The sequence below is a fragment of the Callithrix jacchus genome, chromosome 6, assembly GCF_049354715.1.
Source record: "Callithrix jacchus isolate 240 chromosome 6, calJac240_pri, whole genome shotgun sequence".
Classification (NCBI taxonomy): domain Eukaryota; kingdom Metazoa; phylum Chordata; class Mammalia; order Primates; family Cebidae; genus Callithrix; species Callithrix jacchus.
The window spans coordinates 129465096-129485083 of NC_133507.1; the positions used below are offsets into that span (position 1 = coordinate 129465096).

Below are 19988 nucleotides of genomic sequence, written 5' to 3' on the forward strand. Positions count from 1 at the left end.
TCTTGAGAACTAAGCTGAGCTATTCTTCCTTACTCCAATAATGCAACAGATTTGCTGAGCACATCTGGAATCTAAAGCCATGGAAGTGTACCGTAATTCCAGGATGACCAGAGTAAGCACACAGTAAATTATTATTGAATGCCTGAACTTAAAACTGTATGTACTAGTATAAGACACTGAGATGTCAGTGATTTCTATTGTTTAAAAAAACTGCTAAAACTAGTATCTCCTTATTTCAAAACCATTTTCCAAAAGTACTGGGTGACTTAACGCAGGTTTTTCACACCTGTAGATACATACATATAACCTAGTAGAGCTTCTTAACTGGCTCAGTGTCTCTGATCTCTCCAATCCCATCCTGCAAGTTTCTGGTCCACAGTCACTGAGGCCCTTGGGTCAAAGCAAGGATGATTCACTCAGTCCTCACATTGGGTCATTTATTTTCCAATAGAAAAGACCAGCATCATAACTAACCTAAGTTCAAAATGTGGGTTTTCAATATGCCACCCCTATTTGGCTTTTTTCAATGCAGGAGCAAGAACAAAATTTCAAATGTGGTTTTGGCTGGTGGTGAGCTTCTTGTTCATTTTTAACAACATACTTAAATCTAATAGACTTGAATTAAAACCTTCCAAATCAGGTTTCCCTTTAAAGTCATTCTCATGATACATTTAGTGTCACAAATTGTGGAGTTTAATGAAAGGAAAATCATTTGATTTAGTTTATGATAGATAGCTAGATTGGGTTCAGTGAGGGTTTTTTGTTTTGTTTTGTTTTGTTGTTTTGAGATAGAGTCTCACTCTGTCACCCAGGCTGGAGTGCAGTGGTGCGATCATGGCTCACTGCCACTTCTGCCTCCCAGGTTCAAGCAATTCTGCCTCAGCCGACCGAGTAGTTGGGATTATATGCGCCCACCACCACACCTGGCTAATTTTTTGTACTTTTAGTAGAGATGGGGTGTCATCATTTTGGCCAGGCTAGTCTTGAACTCCTGATATTATGATCTACCTGTCTCAACCTCCCAAAGTGCTGGGATTATAGGTGTGAGCCACCATGCCTGGCCTTAGTGAGGTTTTAAAACCTTTAAAAAAAAAAAAAAATGGAATCACACTCTGTTGCCCAGGCTGGAGTGCAGTGGCATGATCTCAATCCTGGCTCACTGCAACCTCTGCCTCCTGGGTTCAAGTGATTCACCTGCCTCAGCCTCCCAAGTAGCTGGGATTACAAGCATGTATCACACGCCTGGTGAATTTCTGCATTTTTAGTAGAGATGGGGTTTCACCATGTTGGCTAGGCTAGTCTTGAACTCCTGACCTCAAGTGATCCACCTACCTTGGCCTCCCACAGTGCTGGGATTTCAGGCATTAGCCACTGTGCCTGGCACAATTTTTTTCCTTTTAATTTTACTGTTTTTAGAAAGGTGGAATGGGGAGTAGAGGGAGGATGCAGTAATAACCTTTTACAAAATAAGATTGTTGACCTCAAATTCCACTTTGCATCTCATCCTTACACAGCAATTCCAGAAGCCCTGAACTTCCCTACAACAGGCACAGGCCCATTGTGACTCAGCGGTCATCTGCTGAATCATCATCGGTAGATGATGCTTTTAGCCACCTCCACATTTTCTGTCAAGATTGATTTTCTAAATTTCACCTTAAGAGGATTTGACAAGGTCAAGATCAATGACAGTTACTGACTGTGGCCATTTTCCTTGCCTAAGGAGTGTTAAGTAGTCAGCTTTGGACTTGAATGTCTCTTATGAGATAATTTGTAGCATCCATATTCATAGTGACCTTTATTCAAGAAGGCAGAAGGAACGGAATCACAGCCGACTCAGGAAGCCTAAATTCTAGTCTGGTTAGGCTTTAGCCAAGTTGTTTTGATTTAACAGGGTATATCATAGCTGGTTCTATTTACTCCAACAACATGGGATAAGGAGAGTGGATGTTTAATATAGTGAGCTCCTCGAGAGATGTTTTTTATAAACAGGAGGTAGCTGTGACTAGCCCATTAAGGGGATTTTTTTACGGCCGGGCGCGGTGGCTCAAGCCTGTAATCCCAGCCCTTTGGGAGGCCAAGGTGGGTGGATCACGAGGTCAAGAGATCAAGACCTGGTCAACATGGTGAAATCCCGTCTCTGCTAAAAATACAAAAAATTAGCTGGGCATAGTGGCGCATGCCTGTAATCCCAGCTACTCAGGAGGCTGAGGCAGGAGAATTGCCTGAACCCAGGAGGCGGAGGTTGCCGTGAGCCGAGATTGCGCCATTGCACTCCAGCCCGGGTAATAAGAGCGAAACTCCATCTCAAAAAAAAGGGGGGGGCGGATTTTTAAAGTGAATTCCAATTGTGGGGTTCAGGATTATTCTTTAATGAGCTTTAGGCTGAAAATCTGCTTCATACCTGCACATTTGAAACTCTGAGCAGTAAGTCCTCGTTCCAAAGACAAAGTCGTCAAAATGCTCAGGAAGCTGGTAGTCACAGACTGGCGTTTGCTCTTCCTGAGTTCATGCCCACCCATTTGATCCTTGGGTTTGCTCCTCAGTGTGACTTGCAGGTTTTGCTCTGAACTCCTCACTGTATTGGCAGCTGTCTTCAGAGCCTCCATCCATTCCTGAGCCCTCTGCCGGGTCTCGGCTCGGAGGCGAAGGACATCCTGGGGAAAAATGACTTGAAAGCAAGAGTCACAGCCATCCAGGTTGTCTATCTGGACAGCCAGACACACGTCCACATTGTAGCTCAACAGTGGATCCTCGTCTAGCTTGCCAGGCTGAAAAGCCATAAGGTAGGCCCTGCTCAGCACAAATGTAAATGCCTTCCAGTTGTTCTGGACAGTCAGCCTGTAGAGAGTCCCTGATTTGAGGATGTTTTGGTACTGTTTGGGGCTATCCAGGACAGGGGACGGTGGCAGCAGCCCACTGGCTTTCTTCTGTAAACAATGATTCTGTGTATAGTCATCATGATGGCCAAGCCCTGGTGAGATTCTCAGCTCATTCTGCCGCCCCATGTAACCAGGCACAGCAGCATGCACGACTTCCCAAAGCTTCTGCCCCCAGTCCAAAGCCTCCCATGGTGACTCTGCCTTTAGCTGTAGCTGAGTGTTGTCATATAGAACTGTATCCACCATCCTGGCCTCCAGGTTGCCTAAAACAGATATGGTCTGGAAGTGTGAAAGCTGGTACGTGGCATAGAGGTTTTGATTCCCACTACTGTCGAGGCTGTAGAAGTATAAGTTGTAAGGTGAAAGTTCTGCATAACAGCTTTGCCAGTAACTGTCATGGTCCTTTCTAATCTCCAGGTAACCCTTCTTTAGGATGTTTGGGAATGTCTGCTTATGTTCTAGAAAGAAAAAGAGAGGCAAAGTATTCATTAGAATTAGTTATAAGAAGGCAGGCACAAGAAACCAAACAGATCAGGGATTGACAGTCTTCCGGTTCAAATTAAACAAAGTAAAAGTAGTAAAATCCCAAGATGGTACCTAACTGGCAAAAAGTAGCTGGGGAAATCTCAATTCTAAAAACTTTAACTAGGAGGCTAGGTGTGGTGGCGCATGCTTCTAATCCCAGCATTCGGGGAGGCCAAGTTAGGGGGGAATTGCTTGAACCCAGGAGTTCGAGACCAGCCTAGGTAACATAGTGAGAGCCCATCTTTACAAAAGTTTTAAAAATTAGTTGGGTGTGGTGGCACATGCCTGTAGTCCTAGCTACTAAGGAGGCTGAGGAAAGAGGATCGCTTCAGCCTGGAGGTTGGGGCTGCAGTGAGCTGTAATCATGCCACTGCACTCTAGCCTGAGTGAAACGCAAGACCCTGCCTTAAAAATAAATAAAAATAAAAACTTGAACTAGGGTGGAATCACAAGTACAGGAGTAAGTATGTGGCATGGAGCATGCAACAACAATGTGACATGCAGAGGTCTATGTGGAAAACAGAAATACTGGAATAACTGTGACTAGCTATGCCTTGTGAATCTAGGAACCAATCACACTTTGCCAGGGTTCCATGTTTTCTGGGTAACATTCTATTAGGTTGCTGCAAAAGCTACTGCAGTTTTTACCATTAATGATAAAAACTGCAATAACTTTTGCAGCAACCGAACAGTACCAGATACACAAGAGAGAACATGCCTTCTGCCACTGGACCTAGCTCCCTGCTAATACTCTTATCTTTCATCAGGTTGGTAAAGCGAGGCAGGGTCAATAGATAGGAGAGAGCATAAAATGTGCTGCTCACAAACTCATTTCTCAGATACCTTCTGCAGCCCTCAAGGCCAGTTCATGGGCTTTCTGTGTAGTTAACCAGAGTTAACTACACAGGGTAGTTAGTTCCAGGCTTGACCCAACTAGCTCACTTTTTAGGTCTCTGCTTAGATGCAGTTTTCTCTCTGAGCCTGACTGTATGGATGCTGTCCCCTGAGCTTGCAGTGTTCTTTGCAAAGGCTTCAATCAGCAACTGTACACTTACCCTCTTTCAGAAAGAGAGTCTGTCCTGATTCTCCCAACATCGCCTACACACATGCATGCATGCCTGAGGCAGTATCAGGTATTGCTACTGAATCATTCTTCTATCATGGGCCCTTGTCAGGCTGTATTATAATAGCTTATTTACATGTCTGAACAAGTAAAATAAGTCTTACAGTTTTTGTTGTTGTTTTTTAAGGCTGTCTTTCCTGCTGGACAAATCAGCTCCACTGAGGGCAAGGGTAAGGTCTCTCTTTTCATTCTTAGACCACAGCACATTGAACATTGCCTTGTACATAATAGGTGTACTAGCTGAATTAAAAATAAATAAAGCACCTAGCACAATGCTCAGCAAATAATAGGTATAATTCCCCTCCTATCTTCTTTTCTCCCTTCCCCTCTAGTGATGTCATCTGTAATCAATGATTAGCTGCAATATATACTAGCTTAGTTCTTAATAAAAGAGGACTATCACTTGAGAGATTTCTGGACATTTTTATCAGACATGAAAATGACATCCATGTAGGAGATGTCAATCTCTTCCCTGGTAGAGATTTTTCTCCATCTCTTTGCCCACACACATTGGAGATAGTCATAAAGTAATTGAGTCATTCCCTAAAGAAGATAAATCATACTGCCAAAGGGTATGATATCTGCTTTTGGCTAACGAAAAAAAGAGTAATACAGATCTAGATCTTAAAATAGCAAACCAAAAAAGAAAAGGAGAGAAATGAGGCTGAGAAAAGCCAGTTTCATCTGCTTTACATCTCTGGTCCTGACATTCATTAGTATTTCTGTGGTAACTCAAAAGCCATTAATTTCTTGCAACCCACACTAATCCCTTTGTAGAAAGAGATAATGGATGCCTATTTGCAGGTTATCTTTCTCTTCTGATAATGCAATAAGGGAGGCAGTGCTGTTAGCGACACTGTTGCCACCTCTCCTGGTCTCATTTCCATCAAGCACAGTTGATAGTTCAATCTTTTCCATAATAAGACTTAAAACTAGGTGTCCCTCTATCCCCATCCCTCCTGTGACCCGATGGCTCAGCTGAGTCTGCTGAGTAAAATAAAAACCACCTCTCCTGCTTTTAGCTAGGAATTTTCCTCCCCTCTTCTTATCTCCCTGCGAGCTTTTAACAACAGCTACCAGGAATTAGAAATTCTACTTTAATTGGGTCCAAACCAGCAGCAAGCCTGACTAAACCCTCACTTCTGTCTGACTGTATGAGCTAGGGTGGCAGGTGCCAGCTCGGGTGGACTGAATGAGAAGACCAGTAAGGGAATCTTCAAGGTTCCCTCACCTTCTAGATGCAGAATAAGCAACTCACTAAGCAACGTTTCCTATCTCTGTTCTGCCACCTCAGCTTCAGCCCTCTTTAAGTGGTACATTAAATTGACATAGAAAAGAAAAACTGTGAATCCTAGAATTCAAGGAAATGGCTTTTTTTTTGGTAGACAGGGTCTTACTCTGTCACCCAAGCTGGAGTGCAATGGCGTGATCATGACTCACTGCAGCCTTGACTTCCCAGACTCAAGCGATCCTCTCACCTCAGCCTCCCAGCCAGCTGGGACTACAGTTACATGCCACCACATCTGACTACTTTTTGTATATTTTTTGTAGAGACAGGGTTTCACCATATTGCACAGGCTAGGGAAATAGCATATTCCTATAGGCTGCTGTTTGTCATGTAATTTCTTGAAAAATAAGAATTAAGAAAAACAGCAAAGGTGATCAGGAAGCTATTTTCTGGGGTGTCCATTCCTCTCTGGAGGGCCTGTTTATATCATACCTTATTAACATATTGTGTGTGATATTTATTTATAAATATCACATATTTATAACATATTTATAAATCTGATCACAGAGGACTAGAGAACTACTACCATGTCTCTTTAATCTCTAACAACTGTTTCTATTGTATCTGAAGTTTATTTATTTAAGACGGGGTCTTACACTGTCACCAAGGCTGGAATTCAGTGGCACAATCATAGCTCACTGCAGCCTTGAACTTCTAGAGGCTCACAAAATCCTCCTGCCTCAGCCTCCTAAGTAGCTGGGAGTTCAGGTGCACATCAAGATACCTGGCTTATTTTTTTTTATTTCTTCATAGATAAGGAATTTCACTATGTTGCCCCAGCTGGTCTTGAACTCCTGGCTTCAAGCAGTTCTCCCACTTTGGCCTCCCAAGGTGCTTGGATTATACGTGTGAGCTACTGCACCCAGACTGAATATTTTTAATATTTTTGCTATTGACAAATCTAAAGCTACATATTTAAATCTAAGTTTTCATTAATTTCCTATAGTTCACCTTTTGTTTCTCTGGGCCATATCACTTCAACTCATTTAATTTAACCCACACATATTCTTTTAAAGTATTTGATTTCATCAATAATATAATTTCACAATGATTAATTTGATAAATAATATCATAATAATGAAGTGAAAGTGTTTGGCTTAATAAATGAGTATCATCACAAATGAATACAGCTGACTTTTGAAGAGCATGGGTTTCAGCTGTGCAGGTCCACTTTTACCAGGATTTTCTTCTACCCCTGAGATAGGAAGACCAGCCCCTTCTCTTCCTCCTCAGCCTATTAAGCATGAAGATGAAGAGGATGAAGACTTCTATGACAATCTACTTCCACTTAATGAATAATAAATATATTTTCTCATCCTTCTGATTATTCCTTCCTTCCTTCCCTCTCCCCTCTCCCCTCTCTCCTTTCTCTATCTTCTCTCTCTCTCTCTCTCTCCCTCCCTCCCTCCCTCCCTCCCTTCCTCCTTCCCTCCCTTCCTTCGTTCCTTTCCTTCCTTTTGACGGGATCTCACTCTGTCACCCAGGCTGGACAACAGTAGTACAAACATAGCTCACCGCAGCCTTGAACTCTTGAGTTCAAGCAATCCTCCTATATCAGTTTCCAGAGAGGCTGGGACAACAGGTATGCACGACAACACCTGCCTAATTTTTTAATTTTTTGTAGAGACAGAGTCTTGCTATATTGCCCAGGCTGGCTTCAAACAATCCTCCCATCCTGGCCTGCCAAAGTGCTGGGATTACAGGTGTGAGCCACTGTGCCCAGCTTTGATTTTCTTAATAACATTTTCTTTTCTCTGGTTTACTTTATTGTAAGAATACAGTATATAATACATATAACATGTAAAATGTGTGTTAGTTGACTGTTCATGTTATCAGTAAGGCTTCTGGTCAACAGTAGGCTATTAATAAAGTTTTGGGGGATTCAAATATTAAACATAGGTTTTTTTACGGCATGGGGGATTGCCACACCTAACCCAAGTTATTCAAGAGTCAACTGTAATATAATTCATTGTGCAAATGAGTAAATTATCTAATATCATAAGTGATTCAGCTAGGATCACTGACAAAGTGTATCACCATTTCCCCAAAGAAAACAGAGAAAGGTGAACAAAACAAATCACTGTACCCATGAATTTCATACTGAAACCACAAGACAAATTCCTCATTAAAAAGACAGAAAAAAAAAAACTCTATTCCCCATTGCTTTCTACTGTGGCTTATACGAAGACTTGGTTCTGTTCCTCCTCAGTGAAGACCCCCTTTTCCTTCTCCTCCTCTTCCTTACGGTATCCAGTGGGTGGTTTCAGGGCAATAAATGCTACTTACTGAAGAGGAAGAAGAGAATTTTCCCTGTCATGCACCTGATTCACTTCTCTACTGCCAACAAACCAAAGAGTTCCTCTTTTGCCATTATTTCCTATATCTGTTCTCAAAAAGTTTCCATCCTCATGGCCACCTTCAGCAAGGTTGAGTCCTCTTCCCTCCTGGCCATTTCACCCAGTGTTGCCAGGCTAAACTCTCTGGGTATCTTGCAGTCCCTTTCGTGTCCCTCCTCAGGCTAACACACTTCACAGATTTCTGGGTGCCACACAGTAAAGTCCATACTCTTTAGCTTGGCCTTAAACTTTTCATTATAGAAAGTTTCAAACACTTGAAAAGCATGTAGAAGAGTATGAATGCCAGGTACTCATTGTTCAGTTTTTAAAATGACAAGTTTCTGCCACTCTTCTTTCATCTCTCCTACCACTCTCCAACTCTTGCTTTTCATTTTTTTTTCCCTGGTACGTTTGAAAGCAAATCACAGACATTTGTTTCATTTCACCTGTAAATATTTCAGGATATATCTCTAGTCTAAGAGATAAGATCTTTACAATATATACATTTTTCACACCAAACAAAATTAATAATTCCTTATCTAATACCCAGTCTGTGTCTGATTTTCCCAGGTTGTCTCAAACATTTCTTTTTTATTTTTTGAGATGGATTCTCGCTCTGTCAACCAGGCTAGAGTGGAGTGGCATAATCTCAGCTCACTGCAACCTCCACCTCCCGGGTTCAAGCAATTCTCCTGTCTCAGCCTCCCAAGTAGCTGGGATTATAGGTATGTGCCACCATGCCTGGCTAATTCTTAACAGACACGCAGTTTCACCATGTTGGTCAGGGTGGTCTTGAACTCCTAACCTCAGGTGATCCACCTGCCTTGGCTTCCCAAAATGCTGGGATTACAGGCATGAACCCCTGCACCTGGCCACATTTCTTTAATATTGATAGTCTGTGCGAATGAGTTCATATGTTGATTTGGTTGATTATGTCTTTTAAGTCTTTTTCAATCTATAACAGTTCTCTCTTCCTCCTTTTTTTTCATGCTATGTATTTGTTGAAGAAGCTGGTTCATTTATCCTGTTGAATTTCCCACATTCTCTATTTGGCTGAGTGTATCTTCACGGAATTACTTAATTCCTCTGTTTCCCATGTTTTCTGTCAACTGCTATTTGGACCTCAAGGTTCAGTGAGGTTTTTTTTATGTTCTGGTTGTCGATGGCTTTTTGGTTTTGTTTCTGTTTTGTTTAGCAAGAATATGTCACAGGTGGTTGTCCCACTTTTAGGGATAACATATTCAGGGGGTTTAGAGTATAGTAGCCTAACCCTTCCATCATCAATTTCCTCAGGAACCCCACCCAGAGTGCTGCTGCTCTTAACTCCGCCATTTTTCCAACAGCTGATCGAATCACTGTTTCCATGGCTCACCCCCTCCTGACCTTCATGCATTTTCTCCATAGTCCCCCGCCTAGATCTTTCTTCACCTCTGCTTGTCCGAGTTCTCCACATACTTGAGGGCTATGATAAAATCTCATTCATTCCTGAAGCCTTTCTTCATCCCTTCTAGCTGAAAACAACTGTTCTCCTCTGAACCCCCATGGCTCTATGTCTATACCATTCTGATGACTCAGGGTCATTTTTGCCTTATATTTCATATACTATTTCGTGCTCATAAAATATTTATTAAATTTTATAATAAAAATTCTTCCCCAAATAAGTAAGAAATGTAAAAGTTTCTGCTTTACACTCTAGCACCCACAAAATTTTCCTGCCCAGACTGTATACTCTTTGATATAAACCCTTCAGACATTTTTTATAAATATATATAGATAAAATAATTAGGTATGTTCACATAATTAGCATATATAATTATTGAACTATTATGTGCTTTCATTTTGGTTACTTTATAAAATTTTGCCTTTTTAAAAATACCATGTTCTAGATCACAATACATGAAATGTTTAGGTAACCTACTTTACCAGGAAAATCTAGACTGCCTGAGTCAGAACAAGGAATGAACTCACAAGAATAGGATTCTGAAGATCAGGCAATAGTTAGCATGAAAGACAAAGTGCAATATTTTAATGTTTTCAAATAACTCAAAAGCCCATGTGGTACCAATATTCCAAATCAAAATTATCCAGGAAATTTTAAATGAAACACTTATTAAAATAGGAATAATAAATGTGAAGAGAAGCCAGAGCAAAAAGTGGATGGAGTACTCATAAGACTGCAGTATAACACTCTCACCTAGACAGGCTCATCTGGACTGCTTCTCTGTCAAAGTTTAGCAGATCTATTACACTTCTTTCATTGGATCAGCTTTCTTTTCAGTTTCTCTACAGGCTATCTAGGCTACAGTAAGCTGTAAGGATAAATATTATCTGGAAGTCAGGAAAAAGGACTTACAACTGTTATACAGGCTCAGAGACAAGGAAGCAAAGCAATTTGACCTACATTGATGGAGCACCAACTATGTGCAAAGCAGGGCACTAAGCTTTGTTGGAGACACAAAGGTGACAGAAGTTCTGAAGGTGCTTACAATTTGGTTGTGGTCTCTATTTAAGTCTAGCTTTCTTGAGCAAGAGATAAAGTGCTAACCCCAGCAAACACAACTTCATATTGCTCACCTTCTATTGTATCTTTAATCCTGATAATCTCTTCTTTTATTCATTTCAGTGGGTCCAAGACACAATCCCCAGAACAATATTTCCATACCATCTTCACTTTCCCCAAACACCCAATTTTAGTCTCTTTCTCTGTGCACTGTAGGGAGCTCTTGTATATACACGATATTTGGCTTCACTTCAGCATCATACTAACCCATGTCCTGTAGAAGTGCTGTAGAGCACAGCGGTGAAGGCCACTTGCTGGAGCAACCAGCCTAGGTTCAACTCCCAAATCTGCCCTTACTGCCTACATGACCATTGGCAAATTATTTAACCTCAGTCTCAGTTTCCTCATCTTTAAAGTGGGGCTATAATAGTAACACCTACCTCAGTGTAGTGTTGTGAGGAAGAAATAAGTCGCTCTTAGGAAAATGCCTAACACTGTGTAAGTGTTCAATAGATGTTTCCTGCTTCTGCCTTTTAGTATCAAAAGAAGAAACTTCTGCTTCCTTGCTTCAGCAGATCCTTCCACCTCTATTCTGTGGTTGTTTCAAAGTACATTTCTGGGCCACCTCAGGAAACCCATGCATCTGCCTGGCATTTAGCAGCAGAGCCCCTGACTGTGCCCCATAGGGCTCTGCCTCACATCCTCATCTCATCTGGCTGTATGAAGATCTAGGAAAAGGGGAAAGGAGAGGGCAGTTGAGGCACTTGACCGTATTCAGTTTTATTTATTTATTTTTAATTTGTTTTTTTTTTCTCCAAGTCCACCAGTCTCTGAAGTTAGTAGGCAGTATGAGATAGTCAGGCCTAATCATGTTGTGATTCTCTTTTCTTAGGGGAGTGGAATATTCTATCCCCACAAGAAGGATTATACCTTATAGAGGTGTCTTGTTCAGATTCTGTATTTACCTATTTTATTGAAATATATACTAAGTTCCATGTATTTTTGTTACAAATCTTCTGAAAGAAAAAAAAAAGACAATGTGAAACATTAAAAGGCATTAATAAAAAACAAAAAACAAATTCCGTCCTACTTCTCTAGAATCCCTTCCTCTAACATCTTGCAGTTCTCTCTCTACTAACCTCCTTCCTCCTTCTTCCAATATCCTAACGTTTACTGTGTCTATTAAAAAATTATCTGTGGGATTTCCAGCTCTCTGGAATCCCCTCCCACACGGTGGGAACTAAAAAAAAAAAAATTATCTGCTTGATCCAGTCTCTTTATGGCTAAACCTGTCTTCTTCCATCAGATTCCATATGCTCACAATGCCTCTTCTTCCCGGTCCATGTGACCTGGCCTCTGGCTATTGCTCTGACCTCATCTCACATCATCTTATATTCCTTCTCTTGTTCCAGCCACAATCCTCTCTTATGTTCCTTGAATGGGCCAAGCACATTCTAACTCTGAGGCCTCTGAGTTGCTGTGTTCTCTATCTGGGGCTTCTCTCCCCAGCTCCACTGCCTTATTTGCATCCCTCAATTTTTCACCTCGAAAGTGCTGTTCTTGGTGAAGTCATGCCTTACCGCTCAGGTTAAAGCGCCCCTCAGTCATTCTCCATCACACCTCTTGCTTTATTTCCTTCAAAGAACTCTCTCCTCCTGAGAACAGGGACCTTGATATCTCTCTCCTTCCCAAATACCAGAGGCTGGCTCCATAAATATTTGCTGACTGTATCAGAAAGGACTTTGCAAGAATCTGTGGAGATACCAAACCCATCAGACACAGATCCTGTCAACAGAGTTTATAGCCCATAGGGGAGAAAAGATGGGCTCCAAAGTATCTGTAATGTGCAGCATAAAGCACTCAGAGCCTCTAACACGTAAGAGAAGAAAGAGAGGCCTTTTGCCTGGGAAGTTCTTAAAAGTCTTGAGGAGGAGGTGGTATCTGAGGTAGACTTTGCAGTGAGGATAGAATTGGATATTCAGAGACAGCAGGAAGGGGTAAAGAACATTCCAGATAGTGGGCCTTCACTTAGATTTTCCCTTTCCTCATCTATTATCCTCCATCAATCCCCAACTACAGCTCTTCTTTTCCTTTTCACAAGTCCCACTTTCTCTTTATTGCTATTATCACCCTCATCTGAGTTCTCATCACCTCACATCATGACACTTGGCAGAACCTTCTGATTGGTTTCCACCCCTTAGTTCTTTCCACCTACCAATCCATTCGGTATACTGTTGGGGCCTGAGGAGACCCAGTGAAGAACATTCCTTATGCTCACCCAACTTTTGAACCAACTGAGATTGACAGAGTGGTCAGATACATGGGGATCAAAACACCAGCCACTTGGAGGATGCAGCTTAGTTGTGTAGCAACAAATTAAACTCCAGGATTTCACAGACTTACCTCTGAGTCACAAACATCACTGGATAGCCAGAGGCCTCCCCTCCTGGGGGACTGCCCATGAAGGGCTGATGGCATGGAAGAGCAGATCTGGGGGAGCAGACCAGAATTAGTGCTTCTTAGGAGAGTAGCTGAGTTACTTGGTTCCTCTCCTAAACGTGCCAATAAGTCACTCCTTCTCAGGAGTAGAGTGTGCAAAAGGATAGAGAGAGGCCAAGAGTGCTATACTAACTAATGTCCCTTTACATGGACATATAAGGCCACTGAAAAGGAGGCTCCCTGCTACCCTATCGCTACCTTTCACCCCACTAAATTCCACATTTCTTATCAAATACCCTTTTAATCTTGAGTCTCAAGACATTTGTGGGTGCTTCTTGCCAAATATATCACAGTAAGTCTATTTGTCTGGCTTTGAAGGTCCTCCAAAGTCAGTAGTGACTCCAAAATGTCCCCGTGTTCTAGGTTAGCCTCCTGACTATCTCATGCATGCGCTGTGTTCTTTCCACCTTGGTTTTGTGCTCAACCCTCAAAGCCCAGCTGAAAGAACCTTTCCTCAATGAAGATTTCTCTGGCATTCTGAATCACAATCATCACTCTTTTCTTTGCATTCCTGGTTCATAAAACACAGTTTTCCAAGTCAATTAGGTTCATATTATAGTACTCAACTGTGTTTAAGCCAGAAACAAAGGGAAAAAATGAACTAATATTAGGTCTTTGTTCTCCTCATTACAGGCACATCAGGGCACATTATTCATGACACTGCCACACATGTCCATAGCAAAGAACTTGAAGAGAATTATACTACAGGAAGCTAAGCAGGTCTGTGCCCTGCACGTATTAAATTCACTCCACAGGCCCTGGTACAGTGTTGGCCAGTGGAGTACACAGATGGTATTCCACAGATACTCTGTTAACAAATTTTTTCTGGTAGAAATTAACTAGCCTTTTCTATGACTACTTTGGAGACTTTATTTTTGGGTAAAAAGGGGATATTCTATTTGTTTTCCCTTCATAAACCTAGGAAAAAGATTATCTATGTCAGCTCTAGTGAAAACAGACCTGTCACATATCTGGCTACATATTAGCTAGATATACCAATTTAGGGATCTTTTCCATCTGGTTCTCTGCTATGGGCAACAGTGATAGAGCACACGTCAATACATGCCCGGCCAATTCTTCTCAAGTGTGAACCTGACTAGGAGATCACAAACCCAACTTTTTAATAGCAGAGTTTTTCTGTCTTCTGTGATAAGGGTAATTCCTAGCCTTTGTTGAGCTTTTTGACCCAGGAAACAATTCCAAACATCACCTTTCAAACCGTGCTTATTCTCTGCCATGGTGAGCTTTTCGCTCTATTTCTCTAATCTGTAAGAATTAAATATAAAAGACTCTCCCATATGTAGCCTGCTGGATTTTAGGCATAAATGGCATTCCATTACGATTTCTTAGTGCAGCCCACAGAATTATAGAGACTTAGAGCAGGAAGGGAGTCTAGAAATCCCACTAGCACATCCAAATGTGAGGCAGAACCTATCAGATGCCTTCATCAACAAAACCTTAATTTTGTTCAGGTATGGGGCCAATATGCTCAGGAAAGATGGCTTCTCCCTGCCCTGTGAAAAGAATAATAATTTGTCTAATCCAATCACAGCAATCCTATTTTCCTTTGCCAGAGATTGCCTTAGGGGTGGGCATGTGACCCAGTTCTGGCCAAGGAGGGAGTACTATTGGAAGCCTCTGGAAAAAAGACCCAGAAGAGATGTCCTGCTCTCTCTTCCTGACTTTTACTGTTGGTATTTAAGAAAAGGATCCTAACACATTTGGGAAGTCAGAAAAAAATGTTTTTTCTTTTTTTTTTTTTTTTTTAGTAGAGACGGGGTTTTGCTATGTTGGTCAGGCTAGTCTTGAACGCCTGACCTCGTGATCCACCTGCCTCAGCCTCCCAAAGTGGTGGGATTACAGGCGTGAGCCACCATGCCCAGCCCCTAGAAAAAATTTTTTAAAAAATGATCTTTGTGGCTGCTGTAGCCATTTTGTATCAATGAGGGGAGAGAAGAGAAATCAATATACCAAGGACAACAAAGCAAAAATAGGGAATGCCTGTGGGTCCTGAATGACCCCAAGACCACCTACCCCTAAGTATCTTGTTAAGTGTTTATTGCATAAGTCCTCCGCATTCACTAACTGCTCAATAGTTATCTGTCAGATAAAAGAAGAAATACAGTGACTATTTATGCCACTTTTGGTTATTTTGTTACTTGCTTCTGAAAGCATTCTAACTGACTTAACAGATTTGGAAAGAGGTTCCAGGAAGCAAAATGACTTTGCCAAGTTTATACCACAAAGTGGGCAAGTTGAGAGTGAAACTCCAACCTCCAGACTTTAAATCTAGATCACACTGTGTTTTATTTGTGGTGGAGGGAATGAGTCCTCAGGCTGGAGAAGTAGTGTAACACAGTGGTTACGTGCAGTCTTGGAGTTAGGCGTGGCTTAGAATCCTAGCCCTGCCACATACCAGCTGTATAACCTTGGATGATGTCATCTTCTCTAAGCCTCAGTTTCCTCATTTGTAGAATCAGGATAATATCTATATGTTAAACCATTGTGAGTATTAAGCAAGATAATGAATGAACACTTCTTAGCACAGGGCTGAGCATAAAATTATCACTCATTAATTGATAGCTCTTACTGGCAGTATTAATAATAACAAACTTCATTCAACTTGAATCAAGGAAAGAGAAGCCCTTTCCATTTTGAATAAAAAACAAAACATCACTATTCTGTCTTGATTTTTAAGCACCAATACACAGAATTCAACCTTCCATGTGCTCATGCTTGGTAAAGTACAGTTTCTACAATACAGCTGATATCTTCAAAGGACTTCCAATCTGGTGTGGGAGATGAATGGACAAGCAATTATCCATCATGCACAGCAGAGTAAAATGTGCCATGGGAACATAAAGTGAAAGGGGAAAAAAAGGGATTTTAATTGAGAAAAATCTGGAAAGGTCCCAGGGAGGATGTGGCATTTGAATTGGCCCTTGAAAGATAATGGAGGATTTTTGGAAAGTGAAAAGGGAAGGGAAAGTATTCTGGGATGAGGAGACAGCAAAGGCCAGGAGCTTGAAAGCACATGGCACATTAAAAAAATGGCAAAAAGGCTCAAAAGGAAGAAGGCATGGGTGATAAGGTTGGGAAGATACCTAGATGCTTTATAAAGTTTACACTTCATTTTGTAAGAAATGGGGAACCATGGTTCATTTCTGAGAACAAAGTAGCATGAAAAGCTCTGTGTTTTAAAAAGAAAATTTTACCAGCTTATAAAATTAGTAACCATAGTTTTCCTTAGCCAAAAAGAAAAAAAAATAAATTAATAGGATAACCAGGAAAAAATATCAGATATGTTGATTTAAAGGTTCCCATACAGAAGTGTTATGAATCAGAATGCGGGCTGTCAATGAGGCATATTGGGTTTCCAAATAGCCGCCACAGGCCAACATTCAATAATGTAACCAATGGAAACTATACGACCATATAAAATCAATTTTCTGTGACCTATTTTAGCAACTTCTTTGTACTGACTAATCTTGCTGAAGGGTGAATCATAAATTCAGCAAGACACCATGTCCTGGTGACCTCACTTGTTCTTAGCCTGCAGGAATATTCCCACCTCTACTGGCTCCAAGGCTTTTGAGAAACATCATAATTGAAAAAGCAGTCATTTTAGTATAAGTCCCAAATTTGGCTTTTTTTTAAAAAAAGTGAAAGATGGGGAAAAAGGGAACCGAAACAGAGTAACACAAAACCTGGGATAAAGAAACTAGACTGCCATGGTTTTTCTAGCCCTAAAGAAAATCTCTGCTTGAGACCTTCTCCTGAAGTACTTAGAACAAGAAAATACAGGCATAGGAATGGGACCAGGTCACCAGAGAGTGAAACCGACAGAAACAAAAGCCCAGTTGACCACTGCCCTTGCCAAGCAGATGAAAATGTGAACACAGTCAGGAATGGAACAGTAAGTTAGATTCTGGCAGTTTGTTGAGTTTCAGAGCTCTGTAGCTAATGCAAAGGATTTCTTTAAAAATTTTTTATTTTAAAAATTGCAACAGCAGTTCACCCAGAAGTAGAGTTACAAGGCACACAGAAATCTTTCTGTGTTAAATAATTTCAAATATACCCATGTTTTCATTACAATTTTTTTATTATCTGACTACAGTAATTAGCTTCCACACAACCATGAGTCAGGGTCAGTTCAAATACATCCTAGAATGATATAATTTTGGAGTTCGGAAGGATGATGGAGATAATTTAATCTGCCTTAGTAGATCTATAAACCAAACATAATAGATAATAAAGTGATAGGCCGGGCGTGGTGGCTCATGCCTGTAATCCAAGCCAAGGCAGGCGGATCACCTGAGGTCAGGAGTTCAAGACCAGCCTGACCAACATGGTGAAACCCTGTCTTAAAAGAAAAAAAAAAAAAAAAAAGATAATAAAGTGATTTTTCCAAACTTACATGGTGAATTAGGAGTAGAGTTCAGATAACCTCAGATAATCTTTCAGGTTCTACTTGGGGATTCTTTCCATATAGCCTCATTTACTCTACTTTGCGTCTATACTTTGTTGTGTGTGTATGTGTGTGTGTGTGTGTGTGTGTGTGCACGTGTGCATGTGTAACCTAAATTTCATATATATGTTCACATGACTTTTTATGTTCTTACCTTCTGATATGTTTATGTTTAGATTGTAATTCTGAGATATTAAGACCTTCTTTATCCTATGGGAAAATCCTTGGTGCTTACGATTATATCCTTTCTCAGTGAACATGAACAGATGACAGTGATGGAGAGGGGAAAAGGGTTTAGTACAGACACCAGTGAAGAACTTGTCTTTATACAACTAAGATGAGTGCTAAGACTAGAAATCAGCCATTCTTTTTTTTTTTTTTTTTTTTTTTTTTCATTTTCTGGAGTTGGCTTGTAAGAAAATCAGCCATTCTTGGTAGTAGGATAGCGTCCACTCTCAGGGCTACTTCCCAGCCACACCCTACTACAGCTACCCAGGGCATAGCAGACGCTGGGATGGCAATAAGGAGAAGGACTGATCCTGAGGATGCTTTGGTGTCTACCATCTACCTGGAGGTTCTTCAGGGATAAGCCTGAGACAGAACTATTCCATCCTCAGGTGATGTAGATGGTGTTAACTAGGTTGGATTCAAGCCACTTCCCATCAACTGGTGGCAACCTTCATCCACTAGCACAGCCAACATCCCTTCTTAAGAAGTCAGTGCTAGGTCTGCCTCTGCCTGAGGCAAGGCAGTCTCTAGAATGCATTACAGGTTCCCAAGTAAGACAGTTAAAAAATGGCAAAACCCCAAAGCTCTTCCTTCCATGCTTACAAACCCATCAGGGTTGGTTCACTTCAGCTGTTGGCATGCTAACATTAAAGACTGTGAAAGGCAAAGTGACCGTCTTCCTTTTGCAGGTTCCCTGGTCTCCTAAGAAACTGACTAGCTCTGTGTCCATGTATTTCAGTGAATACGTTAAATGCAGGAAACAATTCTTGCTTAGCTGGATTGCTTTGGTGTGCCTCAGTTTTTCTGAACCAGTGATAGAGTTACAAGGCACACATAAATCTTTCTGTGTTAAATAATTTCAACCATCAACCATACCTATGTTGTTTAATTTTAAGTCAATGAACATTATCATACTGATTTCCACCAACTACTCTCATTGGGATTTACTGCCAGTGAGGCTTTCAAAGAGGAGGGCTGTGGAGACTGAGGACCACTAGCTTCCAAGGTAAGGGAACAGCTGCAGCTTAGAGGTTAAGAACCTGGACTCAGAGGAAGACTGACTATAGTCAAATTTGAGGCTCTATTCCTCCCTCACTCTGTGGGGATTCAAACAAGCTACTTATGCTCCCCGTGCCTCAGTTTCATCATCCTTTAAATGGGACCAATGAAAAACCCATATCACAAGAGTGTTCTCCTGTGACTAAATAAGCTGATACCTACAAAGCACTTAGAATTGTGAAAGTGCAGAAAGTGTTAGCTGCCACTGCCATTATTATTACTATTTTCCCCTCTCTTTCCACCTGGGCTCTCTCACTCACCCTAAGAACAAGCACACTGGATGCTCAGATTTTGGCTTTGATAGTAATAAACAAACTGTTAATCTTGTTCATGTATTCTGCTCTCATATATCCCTTTCCCACCCTAGGAAAGCAGTGGCCCCCAAATTCAAAGCAATAACCTTCTATAAAGAAACACAATCAGGGAATAGGGAAACGTTGAAAAAAGTTATAAAATTATCTCAAATGATTGCCAGCTTCAGAAAGACTGAAGGGCAACCACAATGACCTCACCAAGCTTTGTGTTCATCAAACAGCAGTCAGATTCCTGTAAGAAGGAAAATCTTAACTGTGCCTATGCAACTCAGAAGTCTGAAATGGTATCTCAATAGCTCTCCAAGACCAGAGTAACATTCTTCCGACATCAGGGGCACTTTACAAGCCACACACAGTCAGAAAGGGGAAAGTGTTTGGTTTTTTCTTATCAGGGCAGCCTTTGAGACAAAAGCGTATCTTCATTTTTCAGTATTTACTGCTGCTACAGAGCTTCACAGAGACGATGTGCAAATGCTAATGATGATGTTAAGGTGGAAAAACGGAGGATGTCAGAAAAGAGGGTGGAGTCATTTTTTCTAGAGAGACACAAACCAGCTAAAGAAGTTAATGCCTTTATCAGTTTTACAGTTAATGCCTGTAATTTAACTACATTCGTTTTTACATTTAAAAATTTTTTGAGCACATATTTTTGAGCACATGTTCAAAGCACTAAGTTAGATACTGAAGATAAAACAATGGGTAAAATTCTCAGATCAAAAGTAACTTTAAAAAGGAAAGAAAAACAAATGGGGAAGAAAACAAGTTTATG

General features: G+C 41.0%; 1 protein-coding gene across 8 annotated transcripts in view; it reads right to left on the bottom strand.

Annotated features, from left to right (window-relative positions):
- PLEKHM3 (pleckstrin homology domain containing M3) overlaps nucleotides 1-19988 on the bottom strand; it is a 242470-nt gene that overhangs the window by 191780 nt on the left and 30702 nt on the right. For all 8 annotated transcript variants that reach the window (XM_078328319.1, XM_078328318.1, XM_035305489.3 and 5 more), the window contains exon 3: nucleotides 2402-3337. In XM_078328319.1, coding sequence (XP_078184445.1) covers nucleotides 2402-3337 — 936 coding nt within the window. The remainder of the gene's footprint in view (nucleotides 1-2401; nucleotides 3338-19988) is intronic.